This window comes from Glycine max, chromosome 10 (genome assembly GCF_000004515.6).
Source record: "Glycine max cultivar Williams 82 chromosome 10, Glycine_max_v4.0, whole genome shotgun sequence".
NCBI classification, from domain to species: Eukaryota; Viridiplantae; Streptophyta; class Magnoliopsida; order Fabales; family Fabaceae; genus Glycine; species Glycine max.
In genome coordinates, this window is record NC_038246.2 from 10,995,406 (window position 1) to 11,018,568 (window position 23,163).

At 33.1% G+C, this 23,163-nt stretch overlaps 2 protein-coding genes across 4 annotated transcripts; both read right to left on the reverse strand.

The window, feature by feature from the left end:
• Positions 1 to 928: 928 nt before the first annotated feature.
• LOC100812693 (APO protein 3, mitochondrial) lies at positions 929 to 3,911 on the reverse strand. Of its 2 annotated transcripts, none has more exons than XM_003537097.5 (4): positions 3,668 to 3,911; positions 2,379 to 2,781; positions 1,620 to 2,050; positions 929 to 1,527 (listed from the first exon to the last, which is right to left on the reverse strand). In XM_003537097.5, the coding sequence occupies exons 2-4, from the start codon at positions 2,750 to 2,752 to the stop codon at positions 1,118 to 1,120; spliced, it is 1,215 nt and encodes a 404-aa protein (XP_003537145.1). In that variant the 5' UTR covers positions 2,753 to 2,781; positions 3,668 to 3,911; the 3' UTR covers positions 929 to 1,117. The 2 variants fall into 2 exon arrangements, with proteins under 2 accessions (XP_003537145.1, XP_006588895.1); XM_006588832.4 differs by having other exon boundaries at positions 2,379 to 2,776; positions 3,668 to 3,902.
• A 1,643-nt stretch (positions 3,912 to 5,554) lies between these two features.
• Positions 5,555 to 12,926, reverse strand: LOC100813232 (calcium-dependent protein kinase 20). 2 transcript variants are annotated; one of them, XM_003537098.5, is made up of 7 exons: positions 11,547 to 12,924; positions 9,192 to 9,335; positions 8,910 to 9,062; positions 7,722 to 7,837; positions 7,249 to 7,416; positions 6,382 to 6,606; positions 5,555 to 6,308 (listed from the first exon to the last, which is right to left on the reverse strand). In XM_003537098.5, the coding sequence occupies exons 1-7, from the start codon at positions 12,454 to 12,456 to the stop codon at positions 6,237 to 6,239; spliced, it is 1,788 nt and encodes a 595-aa protein (XP_003537146.1). In that variant the 5' UTR covers positions 12,457 to 12,924; the 3' UTR covers positions 5,555 to 6,236. The 2 variants fall into 2 exon arrangements, with proteins under 2 accessions (XP_003537146.1, XP_006588896.1); XM_006588833.4 differs by having other exon boundaries at positions 5,555 to 6,606; positions 11,547 to 12,926.
• Positions 12,927 to 23,163: the final 10,237 nt, after the last annotated feature.

Genomic DNA, 23,163 nt, shown 5'->3' on the forward strand with positions numbered 1-23,163 from the left:
CTAAATAGGTTAACAATCTTACATTTTATTAAAAATTAAACTAAAGGACCAAGGAATTTTTAAGAAATTGTAGCTTTATCTCTTGTATGAAATTGTAGCTTAAAACATTACATGTTCGCAAGCTTTTTTCTTAACAGATATTGTAAAGTGACAATTACACATACTTTATTAATGATGTATCGTAAAGATAAATTTTTGAAAGGTTCACTCAAACTGATAGGGTCCCTCTCAATAAGAATACTGTTCAGATTCACGTTATTGTGATGCATAATGCTTTTGGTAAATTTCATATATTTAAATAGAAAGGATAATTTTGGCTACATCACAAGCCAGTGGGTGCATACACAGAAGTTGCACAAATTGAAGATAAGATAGATATGATGCATTTTAATGGACACAGAAGTTAAGATATAGTCAAAGTAGAGTTCCTTTCTTGATGATGTGGAGTTTTGATATTGGAGTGATAGCAATTTCAGCAAAGCAATTCAGAAATAAATGCATAGCAATCATCGAGTCTCATAACCAAGATACATTCATGCAACTAAGAAAAAAATATTTCAAAACACAAAAGAATATACCTGTTCGGCAAATCTGATAGAGCTCGAGCAAGGAACTGTTGCCAATCTTTGAAGTTCCTTCTATACTTACTTCCTCTTCCTAATATGATTGGCATGTAAAACACTTTTTCCACCTTATCCAGTGCATTGTCAACCATCCCTCTGCCTCTTGTACTCCAGAAGATAGTAAATTAACCCTGTGGGCTAAGGTTTTTTTTGGTTTTAGTAATAGGAAATTATACTACAAAATATTGCATAAAAGCAGATCAGACTATAACTAAATTAGGTGATGAATGAGATTGGTAGAGGGATGAAGAGTTGTTCTCAAAGGAATCCCAGCAAGAAATCCAAGTCCGTTGGCCTGCAGTGGGTGCCAAAAGTAGATATGTTCCATATAATCAATACTGCAACCTTAAGTTGCCAATAGAACACGAGATAGTTTAGCGGCCCAATGTTCTTTTTTCATCCTATTATATCTCTAATTACCAACATTAGACAGGTCCTCTATCTTTGTTAGCATATATACAAATAGTTGAAAGAAATTAAATCAAATCATTGTTTTAAACAACCCACTTTTCCTCATCCATTTGAGGGATTACAACATCTTCCCTCATCATACAAGCATAACTCTTATCAACTGGAGCCCCAGCTTGGGCAAATAGCTCAACCACTGCAGGTAGCATACCATAGTACTTTTTCAACTCATTTACCAGAGGTTTCCTAGGTTGATCATCTCGAATGTGAAAGACATATACTGGAGGTGCCAAATCATCAATTCTTGCCTCCTGCCATGCATGTTGTCCATCCCTCATCTGGTGTTTGAAAGCTTGACAATTTCGTCCTCTATGACCTTTGGGTCCCACTTGTACCTCTGGACAATATCCACAAGTTTGGACAGCATACTTCTCCATAAGTTTTGAAGCTCCTCCATGCATTTTTTCCCAGGCTTTCATGCCTCGAACAGCAATAGCTGCACAAATGTGTGCACATAGTCAGCATAGTTAACAAAGGAAGAATGTGTGGGTGTCTAAGAGAGAAGAAAAAGAATTTGTTTTCATAAACCTTGGATATCATCAGATTGCATTGCCATAGAATTTGTGTTTACATCCACTCTTTTTTTCTTAAACCAAAACCCATGTGCTTCTATATCTTCACCAAGAGAAATTTCTTTAGGAAATCTTTTCTCAAAATCAATAATCCTACCAGCAACACAGTAAACAGGGAAGGACCTTCTCCTGGTAGGGTACTCAGGTATGTCAAAACCTGCCTGAATACACAATTCAACAATTGCTGGAATTCGGTCTACTTCAAGCATTTCATTATGTGAAACAGCCCTCCCTATTCTATCATACAGATGAAATGACTCTACAAGTGGCAGAACATGTTCAACACCACCTTTGACCCAACTATGTTCTTTGCTTGATGGGCTTCCTCTAACATCGCATGTTCTAATTTGATGTGGTGGATGACCAACATGAACTTCTCCACATAAGCTGCAAAGCATCCAACACTTAAACAATTATGCATAATAAAAAAGCCCAAGTGACTAGACATGTTTACATTATTCATTTCAGATAGATCATGTTCAGTGTTTGCATTAAGAAATCATCTAAAACCCATAATGCATTAAAAAATCATATTATATCACTTAGTTGACAAGTTAAAAGTACAAGTTCATTCCAAAAATACAAGATAAAAAATAGAAAGAAAAGACTTTTGATAGAAAGTCAAACCAGATATCATAGTTGAATAGAATATCTACAGGCAACATGCTAAAAGCTTGAACAACCACAATGAAGAATACTAGAGTTATGGTGTGACCTGCATGTATAAATAGCAATGTAGTTGACAAGTCTTGAAACAGTAGATATTAGTTCACATCTGGCAGCATAAACTTCATGAGCAATAGGAATTAAATGCTCCACCAATAAGCCATTTTCGGGAGGTTGTAATTTATTCTCATGCACCTTTTGCCTCTCCTTTCTCTCCAGTCTGGCTTGACGCTTAAGTTCATTAAAACTTGTCACCGGTGGTTTCCTCTCATACTTGTTGAGCTTTCTTGGCAGCTCATTACAAGTCGACACAGAAGAGTACCAAAGACAGAAATGTGTATTTATTCCTCTGAGCTGCGCAACATGAACTTGCATAACTCTCTCAAGGAGACTACCAATAGTTTGAACATGTCTTGGCAGCATCACTGTTCCAGAGAAGAGGGATACCTACACTGAAAGAAATTTTTTTGTATTTATTTTTTTTCTGTTCTAATATGTAGTAATATCCAAATTCTATATGTAAAAAAAAACGGCATTATGATTTAATGTTTTATGTGTTGGCCAGGAAACAAACATCAAACAAAGAAACAAGAGCTTCAACGTGTAAATTCATACATATAACCAGTGTGATCAATTGCGGATTGTGGAAAGTGGCGGAAAGCCAATAATCTGCAATATCATATAACGGATAGTGTCCCAGGCTAATAGCAAAAGTCGCATAGCAATTGAAAACTTGAAATGTATGTATGTATATATACATATCAATTAATTATATGAGTATAAAAAATTAATTTGTATGCAAATGAGTATGAAATGCATAAATATTGAGATAATAATATTAGCTCAAGTTTAATTGGCCGAAGACTCGCCAAAGATGACAAGAGGATGCAGGACGCTTGCTGCAACCATAACACCAATAGCGACCGCAATTGCGGACAAAGTTGTGATTCCAGATTCAAGAAATTCAGCAATGCAGCAAATTAGTGCAAGACACTCACAGAGGAGTCCTTCATTACGAAGACAAAAAAGATAATACTAAGCCTCTTATACAGCTCTCACTCTCGGAAGAATAAAATAAATTTTAAGTTTAAAGCCTTATTCAGATTCATTCAACCAAAACAGCAATCATCAATCAAATACAAAGAAATGCCTAATATGAAACATGCAATTTGCAAAAACACAATAACAATGTGGCACAAATAGCTACAGCAACAGAGAAAAAACAGTTTCATTCATACTCATTTTTCAATTGTGCCAGTGAAAATTGGAAAGTTGTAGCCAATGGCCACATACAATAGAATCATAAAAACCCGGGAAACAAGGTAATAAAAAATATACCTGGAGAGGAAGAAAACCACCTGCGACGGCGGCGAGAGAGCTCAGGTTAGGGCTCTACGGTGGCGGAGACACCTCTTCAGGGTCCTCAAGCGTTGCTCGTTGGCGCCTCTGCTTTCACAGGTGATGTTAAAACCAGCGGTGGGTGGCGCCGATTTCGTCCCCTTCTCTGTCGGCGGAGCCAAGATTTCGAGCAGGTGTTGCTTTCACGTTGCTCACATGTTAGAGTAAGTCCCCGAAACCGTTATTCACTTATCCAAGACATTTATTATTCTCTAATTCCAGATTACATTACGATTAAGATTGTCACTGAAATTAAAAAAATATAATTAATTGATTGAATTTTTTTAAAAAAATATTATATAAATTTTTAATATATCATTTATTTATTTAACTAATGATCTATTTATTCTTTTTATACATTATTTTCACTAAATATTGATAAAGTATAGTCTTTGAAAAAATATTAAATGTAAAATTAATTTTAATATCTATTTCGAAATAATTTTTTCTCTCTAAAATGTTATATATCGTATATAAATGTAATATTAAATTATGTCAACTAATTATTATTGATAATCAATCTGATATTTTCATAAATAAATCAACATTTCATGTTTAATTTCATATTTTATTTTATTATAATTATTTCAATTTTAAAGTGAATGGTTTAAAAGAAAATCTCATATAAATTATTTTCTTAAATAAATGTTAGTATATTTTATTGATATGACGAAATGTTAAGAATTGTTATACTTATCTTCTTAATTATTTCATACACACATCTTGTAGTTCCCCATTGGCCATCTTATTAGCTCTCTATGTATCTATCTATTAATCTTACTATATATACTCCCTAAAATATTAAGTTTGGAGCATATATTAAGATTTTTTTCTGATAAAAAAAGAAAAAATATTAAGGTTTTTTGCTAAACTTAAGTTTTTTTTAGTTCTTCAACTTAAAAAAAATGTTTTTTTAAGTCTCTTTTGACCGATTTTTTTACTTATTACATACATATTTAATGTCCTTTTATACATATTTTATGAATAATTTTTACCGCATTGCAAGAAAGAATAAAAAGAATATATTTTAAAATTGAAAACTAAAAAGTGAAATTTGAAAATTAAGGAAAAAAAATAAATAACTACAATAACCAGATTTGAGAGACCAAATAAATAACTGTTATTTTTTTATTTGTAGAAATTTATAACACTCACACATCTTATCTAATCAATTAAATTGAACTTCATTGGTAATTCAATTTTGAAATTATATGGAGTAGCTGAATTTTAGGAATTAACGAATTTTTAATTTTGACTACTATTTACTAATTTTAATTTTGAAATTAAATTAATGATTTTAATTAACATTCTCGAAACTGATAATTTTTTAATTATGAACAGTTTTAATTATTGTAACCTTTTCCAAAAGGATAATTTAATTGTTATTTGAAAAGATATCTCACATAAATCAAGAAAAAGATGTTACAACTATAGTAACTGGAATTAAACCTTAAATTTTCAAGCAACCTTGGTAAATGTTGTCTATATAGCCAACTTCTATTAAAACTCGTTTACTTTGAGTCTTTAACAAATGACATTTTTAAATTGTTTAACCTTTAAGAACCAAGTAAGCAGCCCCAAGGAAGGGAGAGGAGGGGGGGGGGGGGGGGGGGGGGGGGAAAACCCCCCCGAAAACTACTTGGCTCATGAAAGTATATTACTCTTTTCCTTTTCTTTTAAGTCATCATGTTGGCACTTGAATTATTTAAGGAGGGAATAAGAAAGGCGTATATCAACCAAGTCTAGGTAATTAGATGATCCTGCTTATTGAGGACTTGAGAAAGTTAATAGCTAAACCAAATAGAACAACTTAAGGTTGGCAGCGGCATTGCATCTCATGATTCTAATCAAATTCATTATTTGTGTCATTGGCAAGAAATACACAGTTACAAAAGAAAAAGGAAAAAAAAAATAACGATTGTGTGTATACACTCAAAGTGAAACATCATTAAACCAAAGCTACAGATAACTTAGCTCTATACATGAATGCAAACAGGGTACATGAGTTGATACAACATGATATTCAGCATGAGCACATGATTTGAGACTCACTGAAAGATGGCATGGCTTTAAGATTCAAGACATGCACAGCTGGATGTGCATAAATGCATGTCCTTCATCACTGCTTTTGGAAATTTGTTCCCAATTGGATGTAGAGTGAGAACCATCACTAAGTAGCACCATCATATCACATGCTGAAAAATCATTCTACCATCCATTTACCCCCCAAAAAAGGGTTGCAGATTCGACAGGAAAAACTGTGATCTATTGCACTAGGCTAATTCAATAAAAGAATGATTTGTAAATACATAAACACTATGTTTAGCAGGCCATTGAAGCTTCCTCTCCCCTGAAGCTCAAACAATTTCTAAGTGCATGTACTTACATAACTTAGGCATCTGGAAGAGAAAATATGCTATCTGTGAGACTATCTATCTATCAAGTCCCCATTTGGCAAGATCAAGAGTTCACTAATGCTTGAAGGTATCCATAATTTTACTAATGCTGTTTAAAAACCCATTTTGCCAAAATCAGTGTCTTGCATCATTGCTGCAAACTCGCTGTAATCAATGCGTCCATCCTGAAAACAGTGCAGAATTCAAGTCAAATAAAAGAAAACAGAAAAAGTAAACCACTGGAATGCAATGTATTACATTATCTTTGTCAATTTCACATATTATATCATCTAGATGATAATCCTTTAGGCCGAACTGTTCGCAGGCTTGTTGGAGCTCATCTTTTGTAATGTATCCACTCCCATCTTTGTCAAAGTATGTGAATGCAGCATATAGATGATCCTCCTTCTGGATCTTGTTTAGATGAAGCATAGCTGCTAAGAATTCACCATAGTCTATGGTACCACTGTTATCCACGTCTGCCTGAATTATAAACAAGAAAGCAAAAAGATTGATCTAATGAAATACATAATAAAATCAATTATTCAGTTTAATATAATAGTGCATAAATAGTCCAAGACTTCAAGGCCAGTTCTGGTTTAAGGCATTCTTGTTTTTCTGAAATGAGTTACAAGCAGCCATTCATTTTTAAAGTATAATGGTTTCTCATAAACAACTAAGAGCATCTACAATGCATGATTTCTTATCTTAAAGTTGTTGGCCATACAATGCCACATTGATTTAAGAACTCTATACAAAATTTCACTCCAATGCTAAGGTTGTTAATGAGAGTGCTAAACTTATTTTTTCTCCTTTTGCTGCTGATTCCTGGCTTGGAAAGTACCTTTTATATTGATAAAAAAAAATAGTTAAGCAACATTGCTTATATAAACAATGGTACTTGTATAAGAAATGTTATGTCAAATGCTCGAATGACAATTTTAGTTAAGCAACACATCTTATTTTTGAGCAATTTGCATAAGCAACTGCATTGTAGATGCTCTAATATGTACCGTGTCTTTCTAATTGTGTTCCAACGAATCAAACTATAACCAGTCAAAAATCCTTTAGTACAAGAAACAATTGTACATAGAACAGCCAATTGGATACCAGGGAAGCACTTACTGCTTCCATTAGCCAAGTAATTTCAGAATCCTTAAGAACAGAACCCACTCTCTCCAAACCATTTTTCAGTTCCTCAAGAGTGATCTGTCCGCTGTTATCCGTGTCTATCATCTTGAACATTTCTTTCAGTCCTGCAATTTCTTCCTCAGACAGGTTTTCAGCAATTACCTGCCAAGGGATAACATCAAGTCATACCACAGTTTGAATAGAGCAATTATCTTCCAATGTCTAAATTTTCAATATTATCAACAATAACAGCATTTTTTTCCCAATTTATTCTTCAAATGACCAAGGCTTCGATCAATTACACAAGTTTTATCAATTTATAGAGATTGTTCCAGACAACATTGTATGGAAAATTAGATATCAGAAATAAAATGCAATAGTTTTTTAGCACAAGGTGGCCATGTACAAGACACTAAGACTGTAACTTGCAATGAACTTCTAATCTCAAATAACTACTGGATACTCACTCTAATGGCTATTTTTTTGAGCTTGTTCATTGCAGAGAATTGCTTCAAACGAGTCAAGACAGCAGAATCAAGTGGTTTATCAGGTGCAACACCTCCAACCTGAACCCATGGGTGGCCTGCACATCATCAAGCTTATTAGCTTAATGTATTTGTATATTTAAAAATGAAGAAGATTAATAATCAGATAAATGTCATGATTATGCAGCCCTAAAAGTATAATAACAAATTAAAATGAACCAATAGATCATGATGCTTCTCTTAATGCCACTTTTGAGAATTCTGTATTAATCTCTTCAACCTAACATTAAATGTTCTTGAAACCTTTTTGTCTTGCTATGCAACCGGATTTAAAGTGGAAGGAGCACGTGATTTAAATACATTATCTAGTAACATTCCTGAACTCTATTATGAAGAGAGGACTCCAAGGCTCAGATGATGATTTATTAATGAATAACAAGTCACCAACTAATACCGCAAAATAGTGATAAACAACAATGACAAAGCAACAAAGGGGAAAAAATGTAGTGATTCAACCATAAATATCTTTAATACACTTCTAATTTCAAATTATATTTATTCATTTGGATACTGCAGTGCAGCATTTCCATGTCTGTTAAGTGAAAAATGAAATAGGGGCATATATCAGCAATGCAATTTCCAAAAGAAAATCACCAAATGTGAAATAGGAAATTTTATCTGAAATATAAAAAATAAGAAGTCCATTGACAGGGAAAGATCAAAATTTTGGCTTTAACTTCTGAATATTATAGTAATGGTGTATTGGTAATGTCTGTCTAGTAGGGGCAATGTTAAATTCATGGCCAGCATATTTCTCATTCTCTTTACAGCCATTAGTTTATAGTAGTAAGTAGCAACTAACCAGATAATCTGTCATCACGAATAAAAATTGTTAAAAAAAGAAAATTCTGGATAACTAGAGTATCTATTGGAGATATAGGTGTGTTGGACGGTTAGGGGAAAAGGAAAGAGGGGAAAGGTCACTGGTTCGTTCCTCTCTGCTAACAAAACTAACATTCTAACAAATTAACATTTGCCAATAAAAAAAAAAAAACTAGACTATCTATTAAATTATTTGAAATTGATCTCTAATGACCAAAAAAAGTGTGAACTTTTCCATGATGCATTTAAGATCAAGCCAAGTAGCATCAATGAGACAGGCATACTCACAAAGAACTTCATGTGCTGTCATCCGCTTCTTAGGGTCCCTTATAAGCATCCTCCGAACAAGATCCTTTGCACTTTCAGATATGCTAGGCCAGGGTTCAGAAATGAAGTCAAGTTCTCCTTTCAAAACTTGCTCAAATATTCCCTGTTCCGTTTCTGATCCATATACCAACCATTATGAATTATGAGCATTATTACACAAACACAAACACAAACACATACACAACTAAAACTGTGAAAGGAGTTGACATCATGAAATCAAGTGATTAATTATAGCATTCTCACCATCCCAAAATGGGGGAACTCCACTGAGTAAAATATAGATGATCACCCCAGCACTCCAAACATCACATTCTGGACCATATTGCTTCCGCAAAACTTCAGGGGCCACATAGTATGGGCTCCCAACCACATCAGTGAATGTTTCACCTGAAGTTATGAATAATTTCTCAATCTGAATTTGAATGAACCAAATCCAAAATAGAAAGGAAAAGCAAAAGTGCTTAACATAGTTAAACAAAATGGAGAGCCCTCCTAAGTTAAGAGAACATTTTTTATGAGGTAACACGTAACAGGATGTCCTACAAACATGACTTAATCTTCTTTTTTTATCCATAAAAATTGAAGGTAGGTACCAGGGGTTTACAATAACTCACACACCTTGCTCAACCAACCGAACTAAGCTCCCTTGATACATACATGACTTAATCTAAAAACTTAAAGCCCTTGCAATACACTATCTCTCTCCTCTGTAGAACTCTATGAATATAGATCCCATAAACCAAAGTCCACAGCTGTTAAAATAAATTCTTTTTTTGTTTTAAATGTATGATTCATTTTTAGTTTTTTTTTTATTATTTTTGCTCACATAGTCACATGTATGATTCTTTAACTTCTAAACAACCAATTGAGGTGATAAAATGCATATCTATGCATCAGCTGAGCAGTCATCCTACTGTATCTAAACAAAATATGAAACTGGTTTTCCTTCTCTAGTCTCAACTCTCAAACAATATGGGGAAGACATAAAGATCCTCTTCCCTTTTATTAACATAAAGTAGCCATAATAATGCCCTGACATTAGCTAAATGAAAATCAACTTAGAGTCTTAGAAGTAGTTCACATGCATAAAAATATTAATTTTGGAAATAAAAGTTAAAGTAGTTATAGATATATGAAACTAACATATTCTAGTGCCAAAGGCTCCTTGTAATGTGAAAGCATGGGAGAGAGTCATTGTATGCAGTCTTACCCTTGCATATGCAAAGAGGTTGTTTATGGATTTAAACTTATGACCAATTGGTCATCAAGGCACAATTTTACTGTTGCGCCAGTGCTCACCCTCTGGTTATGCATATAATAGTGTGGAAAAAATATGGAACTCAAAACATCAACCTCATGCTTGATTTGACAAATATTAAGGGTGTGTTTAGTTTAGAGGAGAGAAATAGAGAGGATGAAAATAAAAAATAATTTTTTAATTAAAGTAGAATATAAAAGGTGTGGGTCCTACAAAAAAGTACAACATTTCTCTCCAATCTTATTTCTCTCCATTCCAAACACACCATAAAACATCAAGACGAAAATGTTTGTGAAAACAAATCCCCAAGGAACAGTGCCCATGCCATGTCTTTACTTTACTCTATTCGTAGTAGACAAGAAAGAGAACAGAGCCAAATCGTATTCACAATTCCAGTTAATATAATTAGCTCAGTAAACAGAAGATAGTCCATTTCCAAATGCACTAGCAGATAGAAGTCAATAACCATAGATCATCAAAGTAAACAAAAATGATGAACAAATGTGTAACCGGTAACTTTGCTCATCTATAACACAAGAAACATGTAACTCACTCTCAATCACAGAGATAAATCTTGTAGATCAAAGCCACATGTTTTCTATTGTTTCCATTGCATTTATTTTGGTAGCATAGGAGCACACACATTTCAACAACAAAGATCATAAGATGTCTTTCCTAGCACTTTATGATCATAATCAACTCAAATACTACTAAAAGAACGTTTTGTAATAGCTTCTACAAAAGCTTATCTAAACTAATGAAGGTGACTTATGACCATATCAGTTTTATTCGTAGCAAGAAGCTTAATAGGAAGGTAAAACGAATCAAATATCTCTCAGTTAAAATTAACTTACGCACTATAACTTGTTCAAAAGCTATCTTATCTACTCAAAACATTGAGGTACATAAGTCAATTTTAACTTTCAGAAATTGACGTTGATTTTAACTTATACAAGAAATTTTGTTCATTTTACCTCTTATTCTCTTTTTCTATAACTGTTTATTAAGAAGTTTATCTAAACTAAGTCTATGCTCTCATGTGTTAAATTCTTATTGAATTTTATTAAGCTATTTACTCAAGAAGAAAGCCTAAATACAGTTTCTTGGGTGCTTTTAGTATAATTCTCCAATCAGAATTAAAGTTTCATCTTAGTAATCTATATTGACATTGAATGGAAATCTTTATTACTACCAAAATGAAACTCTAATTTTGATTAGCTAACATCACCAAAAACATCTAAAGAACTGCATCTAAGTTTTATGGTTATTCAAGCTCTTAAAGTAATGATTCTTTACACCAAAGGATCACTAACTAAACCAGAAGGAGGGAAATTCAATACCTGGTCTAAAGAACACAGAGAGTCCAAAATCAATGGTCTTAAGAGGTGACTCCTCCTCATGATTAATAAACAAAAAATTCTCAGGCTTCAAATCCCTATGCATGACCCCAAGAGAATGACAAGCCTCCACAACATTAAGAATCAGCCTAGCAAGTTCAGCAGCCTTTCTCTCAGTGTAATGCCCCCTTTGAATGATCCTATCAAACAACTCTCCTCCAGCACAAAGCTCCATGACAACATGCACAGCCACAGCATCCTCATAAGCCCCAACAATTTGTATCACATTGGGGTGACCCGCCAAGTGGTGCATGATTTGAATCTCCCTCCTTACATCTTCCACATCCTCCTGCGTTGTCAATTTGCGCTTTGCGATTGATTTGCAAGCGAAGTCTTTGTTTGTGCCCTTTTGGACGCATAAAAACGTTGTCCCGAATTGCCCTTGCCCTAACTTGCGCCCCAAACTAAAGAACTCTTTCATGTTTTCGGTTTTTCGACCTAACACGGATTCCACTTGAAGTCCCACACTAGATACCCTTTTCAAGTGGGTGGGCTTCTTGGTCTGGTGGTTGTTATCGCCGCCGCCGGGGACCGGCTCCATGGCGTGGCTCGAGGCCGGCTTCTCGGGCTTCAGCGGGAGCGGTTTCGCAGCGTCGGCGGCGGCGGCAGGCATTTTGACCGGCTCTGGCGGTGTGCTCTGGACCGGCATGCCGGGAGGAGGCTCCGGTGATTTCGAGGAATCGGCGGTGTTGGTGGTTGTGGTTGCGGTGGAAGGCGCGGATCCGCCGGGGGCTTTGGCCTCGGCGTTGGGCGGAGGAAGGCGGTTCTCCGGCGGGCGCGTTTTCCACACCGCCGCGGTGACGGACTGGAGGAAGCCGTTGCCGACGTTGGGTCCCACACAGTTGTTGCCCATCGGAAGTTTAGTTTTTTTTTTTTTTTTCACCAACGCGAGAGATTCTTCCGCTCTCGCCGCGATGACGCCATTGACGAAACCCTAATTTGTTCTATTCAAAATCGCAGATCTATATGTATATCTCTCTTGAAAGGACAACGACGTTCGAGGTTGAGGATTTCGGATTTCCAGATTCGAGATTGTCGTTGCCGTGTAGATATATCATATGGAATGGCAGAGAGAAATTGATGATTATAATGAACTGAGTCGTGACTCGGTGACGAAAGGGTTTGAGATTGTGATTGTTGTTGTTGTTGTTGTTGAGAGATTGGAATTCAGAACGTGGCCATGGACATGGTGTCCAGCACATCATGTAGCTTGTTAAGAGAAAAACCAGATCGCATGCATGCATCTAATAATCGATCTAGACTTAATATTAATAAATTACTACAATCCAGGGTTTGTTTTTCTTTCACTATTCATCCTATCATATCTTTGGACTTTTTTTATGTATGGAATTTTGCTTTAATTTTTCTCTTTTGCTATATTCTCAATGATTCATATATTCTGTAATATTTTATATGTTAAAATTATTTTTATTATTATATATTCATTATATTGTGCTTTAATTTTATAATATGTTGCAAGAATTGTTATGTAACAAATGATTTTTTTATTTTTACATATTTTATTCTGAAAAAAATTATTTTCCATTATATTTATATTTTTGAGTTTAATGTTGATGTGGTATAAAATAATTTTACTTTGACATTCAATCATAAATTAATATTGATATATATGATTTTTAAGATAATTTTGTAAAAATCAGCAAACTTACCATATATGATAAATTTGGATATATTATCAAAATTGTTAATTTCATTTATAGACCTTTTACATAAAAATTCAAAAAAAAATTGTCGATTGGTATGAATTTTTTACCAACCAACTTTTTCGGTGATTCTAACTTTTTTAGGAATTGTGATTTGATAATAATGTAAAATTATTATTTTACATTGTATGTGTATAACCTTTTTGTTTATGTTTTTAAATCTTTTGATAATAATATTAGTAATTAAAGTTTCCTACTTGAATACCATAAAATTTAAAAATCAAATTTATAGAACTTAAGTGAAAAAAGATTTTTTTTTTTGTCCTGAGTCAAAGATCACGTGTCTTCAAATCATCGGGTCAAAGACTAATCTCACTCATAATATGTGATTATCACTTGCCCAAAGAAATTATACACATAAGAAAGATCGAACATGATTCTCTCACTAATAAGATTTACCCACCTCCCCCCCCCCCCCCCACTCATATGTGAAGGCAGTGTTATTTCACATCGTTGTATCAACTTTATGAGTTAAGTGAAAAAGTGTTTAACTCTTCTAAACTTTTTGTAAATAGGCAATCTAAAGTTTAATTTTATACTAATTGATCCTTATATTTTATCTTGTTTGCTAATAGACATTATAAACTTTAATTTCATTCCAATTGATCTTAATCTTTACTCTTTTTGCAAATAGACACCTTACTTTTAATTCTATCTCCATTAATTCTTAAAATTTATCTCTTTTATAAATAGTTATTGTAACACCTCGACTTTTAGACATTAAAATATTACTTGAAAACTCTTTTATTTAATTTATTTTAGAAATATGTGTTACAATATTTAACTGCTACTTATCATTAGTAAAACTTTTTCATGTATTTTTTTTTTGTTATTTTCTTAAAAACAATGTGTCAATTGGAAACAATAAACATTTACATTGAATTAAAATAAACTCCGATATAGAATAACTTAGTCTTTATACATAAATAAATAACATCAGTAATGTCACAAAAGAAATAATACGAACACAACCCATGATAATATGAAAGTAAGCAAAATCAATTTTTACATCTTTGCTTCAACAAAATACATATATGTGGAGAAACCTCTCTTAAAATACATCAAAATCAATGAAGAAAACTAGGACTAAAACAGACCACTTATCACACCAAGAGTACTGAACTATCTAAGATGCGTCCTTAGAAGAATCTCACTCTCCTTCTCAGACGTCTTCTCCAATTGCCTCTGAAGCTCTCGGTACTCCTCAATCTCCTAAGGCAACATGTTCGTATGGTCTCCTTAGTCCTCTATAACCTTGACTGGGTGCACTTGTTCCACGTTATATTGATGAATGTTGCCCCACCCATTGTACTCCACTGGAGTCAATAGGAATTCCAAATCATGGCATGGCTCTTCTAGCAATAATTATCATAATATCAAAGCTTTGTGCGAGTGGTGAATTCCATGGGATATAGCAAGTCAATGTATGGTCAATAATGGGCATTGTATTCGGTTTATCTATTGGCACTATGTGGACTCAAGTATGGCAGACGTAACATGTGGTCCATGTAATAGTGCATGGCAATACCTGCTTACTCTACAAGCTACACCAAGCCCGCCAGTGTACTCGACATCTTCAATACTTGAAAGTTGTTGGTTGTAGGGGTGACTCCTCTACTCCTCAAATGCCACAAACACACAATAGTCAAACAAGGACAAGATGCAACCTAATTAACCACTATGCATGGTTTCTCTAAGTAAACAACACTCTCGAGATCCTAAGTGCATTACTAACACACTTCTCACCTGCCACCAATCCTCCCAGGCCTTGATGGTCTGACATAATCATGTGGATAATAGTCGAGAGTGATTGCCACATACAGATACATCGCACACTAATCCCAAGCTCCCAACTCAAAGAGCATAGTCTTAAAGCCCATCAAGAGTAGCAAAGTGAGGCTTGTGAGTTACCCATGCCAAATGAGTACACCAAATGCTAGATAGTCACAACTTGTTAATTCCCCTAAGTTCTTGAACCCCATTTGTCCACTATACCCTAGTGTATCTCTCTCCATCATCCATTTTCGCAACATAACCTCACTTTCTCATGAAGAAAATAGAACCACTGATTCCCTGCTCTCTCTCCAATCCTCTTGACTTTTGTCACTGCATTGCGTACATAGCCCTTGTGTCACGTGCATTAACAAACACGTACAAACAAACAAACAAGAAAGAGAGATAAGGCTCAAGCCTGTATACTACTCTTAGGGAATCAATCGTGGTCCCTTAAGCGGTAGAAACCACTTGTCACACAAAACAATCGGACAACATAACGGCTATGATTACAGCCATCTAACAATCATAACAAACAAATTTGTCGAGGATCAAACACCCTCGAACCTAAACCACATCACATGCAAATAAAATAACAATATACAAATACAGATACATACACACACACACACACACACACACATATGTAGCAAAATATAAATTTGAATGCCACAAATATAATTTGTTGAAATTCACACTCTGTCGGTCTTACCTTTTACCAATAATTATTATTATTATACATGCATGTATCTAATTAATTTTATCAGCGGATAATCATCACAATTTCCAAAGCAGACATCAATCATCAGATTTTGCAGTTTATCCCAACAATAATATAACAGTTAAATCAAGAAGTGGAAAGACCCTCTTACCTTGAATGAATTTACATGAAATGACTCAAATGAACAAAGAGCTTAGGTCCTTGATGTCTCAAACTTCTAAGAATGAAAATGAAATTTTGAAACCATGAATGAGAAGCTTGCACGAATTTGGTAAGGAAAACAAGAAGAGAAAGAAGATTAAGGGCTCCTTACCTAAGCTTTGATGGAATAAATATCAGGACTATGGAGCTTAGAAGAAGAAGAAAATGGTGGTCTCTTCCTCCTTGAAGGTCTCATGCAAGAAGGAGAGAATGAAGGGTTCAAGTTGTGATTTTTAAGAGCAAATTGTGAGAGATGATGAGATATGATGCAAAGCTAGTGATGTATTCAATTGACAAGCTTGAATGACCATTGTATAGGCCATGGGGGGATGTGCACCAGCTTACCATACGTGGATGGTTTAGCTTTTGAATTTTTAGAAGGAAATGACTAAAGTAGACATAGACAAAAATGGAGTGAATAGACAATTTAGTCCCTGAGATTGTACCTATTTTGCATATTAGTCCCTAACTTAATGTTAAATTCAAAATAGTCCCTATCTTTGCATAAATGTTGCAAAATAGTCCTTCTGTTAAATTTTAAAGTGACGTTGTTAGTGAGGTCAATTTTAGTGCCACGTGGATTATCCAACGTGGCACTAAAGGATGACGTGGCATGGCACGTGGACGTGCCTCCTAAAAGATGCCATGTCATTTGATGATAACAAAACGAATAAATAGGCAATTTAGTCCCTAGCTTTGTACCCCTGTTGCATATTAGTCCCTAACTTAATGACAAATTCAAAATAGTCCCTATCTTTTGCATAAGTGTTGCAAAATAGTCCCTAACTTAAAAGATGCCCGAAATTGTGCTTAAAGTGTCCATGCATTGCGAAGGTTATGCCTTGCACGATTTCTGACGGCGCAGATTTCTCCTTGGATTCCTTGTCATCTTTTTATTCCTCTGGTTTTTTCTCTTCTTCTTTCTTTTCTTCTTCCTCTTCTTTTTTCTCCTCCACTTTGTTTTCCTCTGGTTTTTTCTCTTCCTATTCAGAACACAACAAAAATCAAAACCCGGAATGATACATTGATGGTAATTGAAGAAAAAAAAAGGAAAAGAGAATGGTTATGCAGACCTCTCCCATGGGTGTTGACGGCTACAGAGATAAGGTTGTTGCTGTGGATTTTTGGTTCTTTTTATTTGTGCAATTGTGTGTGAGTTCTTTTTCGTATATATGCCTCAATTGGTTCAGAACCATCAAATTTGAAGAAGCCACTCATTCTATCATCATCAAATGACGTGACACTAAAATTGACCTCACTAACAGCGTTACTTTAAAATTTAACGGAAGGATTATTTTGCAACACTTATGCAAAAGATAGGGACTATTTTGAATTTTTCATTAAGTTAGGGACTAATATGCAACAAGGGTACAAAGTCAGGGACTAAATTGCCTATTTACTCGTTTTGTTATCATCAAATGACCTGACATCTTTTAAGAAGCACGTCCACATGTCATACAACGTCATCCTTTAGTGTCACATTGGATAGTCTACATTGCACTAAAATTGACCTCACTAACAATGTTACTTTAAAATTTAACGAAAGGACTATTTTGTAACACTTATGCAAAGATGGGGACTATTTTGAATTTAACATTAAGTTAGGGACTAATATGCAAAGTGAGTACAATCTCAGGGACTAAATTGTTTATTCACTCGACAAAAATGGTATGAATTGCTTTTTGCCAAAAGTGGTGAGTCCTATATTAAATGTCTAGATTAATGTGCTAACTTCCTAGATTATCATGTTAATCTCCTTAGGGATACGTGTATTCAGAGTAAACCTCACACACAATCTACTCACACTGAGACAAATTACACTATGACTCAATGAGCAATGTAATTATTGCATAGATGGAAATCAATCTCAAACAATTTTTTTTTCTTTGTCAAGCTTCACTAAACTAATCACATACCTATATAACAAAGAATAAATCTTAATAACTTATTTATTTATCTCTTGTTCATTTATTAGTTTTGTTTTTCTAAATCACTTTTCCAAACATTACAAGATAATAAAATTTATAATTAAAAATATCAAATAAAGACCTTTTGGTTGTTTCTTATTATTTACTTTTTATAAATCCATATTTTGTTATATTTCAATATATGAAGTAATGAATTGTAAAAAAAGAAAATAAAAAAAGAGATTATTAAATGATTGATATTTAAAATCAATACTTAACTCTAACTTGATAGAAATATAAAAAGGACAAATTTTAAAGTTTAAGGTGTTTATTTGTAAAAAAAAATGTAAAGTTGAAGGATCAAATAGAACAAAATTAAAGTTTATGGTATCTATTTGCAATAAATGAGATAAAATTTAAGGATCAATTAGGATAAAATTGAAGTTTATGATGTCGTCAGAGCTCATCAGAGTAGCAAAGTGAGTCTTGTGAGTTACCCGCGCCAAATGAGTGTACCAAATATTAGATAGTCACCATTCGTTAATTTTCCTACGTTCTTCGAACCTCTCTGCCCACTATACCTTAGTGGATCTCTCTCCATCATCAATTTTCTCAACGTAACCTCACTTTCTCACAGAAGAAAATAGAATCATTGGTTCCTTGTTTTCTCTTGAATCCTCTTGACTTCTGTCACTGTATCGCGTACATAGCTTTTGTGTCGCATGCATTAACAAACACGTACAAACAAACAAACAAAAAAGAGAGATGATGCTCAGGCCTGCATATTACTCTTAGGGAATCAATCGTGGTCCCTTAAGCAATAGAAACCACTTGTCACACAAAACAATCAGACAACATAACGACTATGATTACAACCATCTAATAATCATAACAAACAAATTTGTTGAAGATCAAGCACCCCGAATCTAAACCACAACACGTACAAATAAAATAACAATATGCATACACACACATAATATGCACACACACACACACATATAAATTTGAACACCACAGATATAATTTGTCGGAATTCACTATCGATTTTACCATTTACCAATAATAAAAATAATTATACATGCATGCATCTCAGTAATTTTATCAAAGGAGAATCATCACAATTTCCAAAGCAAACATCAGTCATCAGATCTTGCAGTTTATCTAAACAATAATATAGCAGTTAAATCAATAGTTTCAAAAAATAAATAATTCTAAAGTAAGTTATCTTGAGGCACAAATCCCAATGTTAGGTTGTCTACTATCTAAAATTACATTGTCACTCATTTTTAATTTACAAAGTTTCACTCCTAACTTATTTTCAGTGTTCTTGATGGTTTTTCATGAATCTTATATGCTACCCTATATTTTCACACCTCAAAAACTCCTTTTCGAGGTTAAAATTTTAAGAAAAATAGTCCATACAACTATAATAATCAATTCAATTTCGTGACAGATTTCTATTCTACAAAATGTCTTTCAACTTATTTTATTCATAACTTTTGCTAGAAAACTCCAATTTAAGTGAAATTTAAGGCTAATCCTAAGTTTTAACACCCAAAGAACTCATTTCTAACCTTAAAATTTCCATAAAAAACAGCATATCCTCTAGTTCCAAACAAGGCAGTAGCTACGAATATTTGAACATCAAAACAACATGCAATGAAGCCTAACTTCTAAATACAACAAGGTTATGATTCAAGAAGTGGAAAGACCCCCCTTACCTTGAATGAAGTTACCCAAAATGACTCAAATGAACAAAGAGCTCAGGTTCTTGATGCCTCAAACTTCTAAGAATGAAAATGAAATTTTGGAACCATGAATGAGAAGCTTGTACGAATTTGGTAAGGAAAACAAGAAGAGAAAGAAGATTAAGATCTCCTTACCTAAGCTTTGATGGAAGAAATATCAAGACACTACTACTATGGAGCTTGGAAGAAGAATAAAATGGTGGTCTCTTCCTCCTTGAAGGTCTCATGCAAGAAGGAGAGAATGAAGGGTCTAAGTTGTGATTTAAGAGCAATTTGTGAGAGATGATGGGAAATGATGCAAAGCTAGTGATGTGTTCAATTGACAAGCTTGAATGACCATTGTATAAGCCATAGGGGATGTGCACCAGCTTGTAATACATGGATGGTTTTATTTTTGAATCTTTAGCAAGAAATGACTAATGTAGATATAGCCAAAAATGGTAAAAATTATTTTTTGCCAAAAGTGGTGAATCTTATCTTAAACGTCTAGATTAATGTGTTAACTTTCTAGATTATTGTACTAATCTTCCTAGGGATATGTGTACTCAAAGTAAACCTCATACAAATTCTACTCACAAAGAGATAAATTACATTGTGACTCAATGCGCAGTGTAATTCTTGGATAGATGGAAATCTAGTTCAGACAATTTTTTTTTGTCAAGCTTCACTAAAGTATTCACGTACCTATATAAGAAAGAATAAATCTCAATAATTTATTTATTTTAACTCTTGTTCATTTATTAGTTTTGTTTTTATAAATCACTTTTCCAAACATTACAAGATAATAAAATTTAGAATTAAAAATTACCAAATAAAGACCTTTTGGTTGTTTCTTATTATTTACTTTTTATAAATCCACATTTTGTTATATTTCAATATATGAAGAAATGAACTGAAAAAAGAAAATAAAAAAAGATTATTCAATGATTGATATTTAAAATAAATATTTAACTCTAACTTGATAGAAATATAAAAAGGAAAAATTTTAAAGTTTAAGGTGTTTATTTGTAAAAAAAAAAAAATATGTAAAGTTTAAGGATCAATTAGAACAAAATTAAAGTTTATGGTATCTATTTGCAATAAATGGAATAAAATTTAAGGATCAATTAGGATAAAATTAAAGTTTTTGATGTCTATTTGCAAAAGAGTTGAAGTTTAAGGAGGTTAAATATTGTATTCCCAAGACATAAAAATAATCCTTAAGACAAATGCATTAGATACTTGAATGAATAATTTTATTGTTAATAATAATCTCAAACATAATTACCTGCAGCAAAAAATACATGTGATCTAGATAAAAAAAAATGCCACATGAAATTTGTAATCTTTAATTAGCATTATTACCAAATACTTAAAAGATAAATAATTATGAGTCATGATTATAATAGTTAACAAATTTGATTAAAAATAATAGATTTGATTAATATAATGCATTTTACTAAATTTTTAAATTAATAAAAAATACATAGGTATTAGTTTTGAAAATTTAGTAAAATGCATAATATTTTTTAATTCCATTTCTTCTTACGCTATCATTTATCAAGCTCCTCTAAAGTGTATCTAGTACTTTAAAGAAAAAAGTACTTACATCTCAATCTTTCATTATATTAATGGTTCATATATTTTCAATTCATTTAAAATTGTCAACTAAATATAGTTTGTACAACATAAAATTAAATTTTGGTGATAATTTCAAATTAGTTGGAAATAATTAGTTTTTACTCTCTAAAGTGCAGCCTGCATTTCAGATGAGTCCATTCTAAAACATGTATTCAACAATGTATAATGATAACTAATTAACAAGTACAATAAATAAAGTGTACAATATATGCCAAACCCTCGATTAAAAAGAGATTTTCAAGAAGGAGATACTCGCATAAACCCTCGACTATTAAAGAAATGAAAAATCCTAAACAGAAATTAAAATAAAAAATAACGTGTTACAATTGTGGAAAACAAGGCCACATTAGCAAATATTGTAGGTTAAAGAAAAAATTGAGAAATCTTAACCTAGAACCAGCCATTGAAGAGCAGATTAATAATTTGCTAATAGAAACTTCAGAGGAAGAAACAAAAGCTTCATCCTCCATACTCTCTGATGAAAACCTCAACATAATTCAACAAGATGACTAACTATCATCGATGGATGATGAGAGGCAAATTAACACTCTAACAAGAGAACAAGATCTCTTGTTTGAGGCAATCAACTCCATACCTGACCCCCAGGAAAAGAAGGTTTTCCTGGAAAAATTGAAAAAAACTTTAGAAACAAAACCTAGACAAAAAGGTTTCATCACAAATAATAAATTGGACATTAGTAACATATTCAAAAGACTAGAAAATACTTCAGCAAAACCAACCACAATCCAGGATCTCCAAACAGAAATTAATAATTTAAAAGGAGAAGTTAAAGAACTTCGCCAACAACAAGAAATTCATCAAATCATCCTTTCCCAACTTGAGGAAAATAGTGATTCTAAGAGTACCAAAAAAGATGAAGAAAATGAAAATCTAGAAGATGAAATGTTTATGGGATTAATCAACAAGATTAAAATCCTAAATTTTTACATAAACATCAAGATCATTATTAATGATTTCGTCTTAGATACTATGACCCTATTTGATACAGGGACTGATTCAAACTGTATTTTAGAAGGATTAGTTGCCACAAAATTCTTTGAGAAAACCTCAGAAAAATTAAGCACAACAAATGGCTCAAAATTAAAAATTAATTTTAAATTATCAAATGCAATTATTGAAAATCAAAACCTTAGAATTAACACAAATTTTCTTCTGGTAAAAAACCTTAAGAATGAAGTAATCCTAGGTACTTCCTTTATTAGAGCTCTTTTCCCCCTTCAAATATCTAAAGAAGGAATAACTACAATTCAATTTTTCTACAAAACCAATCTCTAGAAATATTAATCTTATAGAAAACAAAATTAACCAAATTAACTTCTTAAAAGAAGAAGTATCTTTTAATAACATCCAAATACAACGGGAAAAACCCCAGATAAGGGAAAAAAATTCAATCTTTATTACAACATATTGAATCAATTGTATGTTCCGATCTGCGACATGCATTTTGGGATAGAAAGAAACATATTGTTGACCTTCTCTATGAGAAAGACTTTAGGAAAAAACAAATTCCCACAAAAGCCAAACCAATTCAGATGAATGAGGAACTTCTTCAATACTGTCAAAAGGAAATCAAGGATCTGCTTGACAAAGGCTTAATCAAGAAAAGAAAAAACCCATGGTCTTGTGTGGCTTTCTATGTCAATAAACAAGCTGAGCTTGAGTGGGGTACACTTCGCTTAGTCATAAACAAGCTTTCTATGTCAATAAACAAGCTGAGCTTAAGGCGGTAACTGATGTGAAATTTAAGGTACTTGGTCATTTTTTTTGTCCAGAATGAGTAACTGATCCGGTATAAAAATAATATTTTTTAGTTTTTATTAGAAAAAAATTTAAATTAGGGAGGCA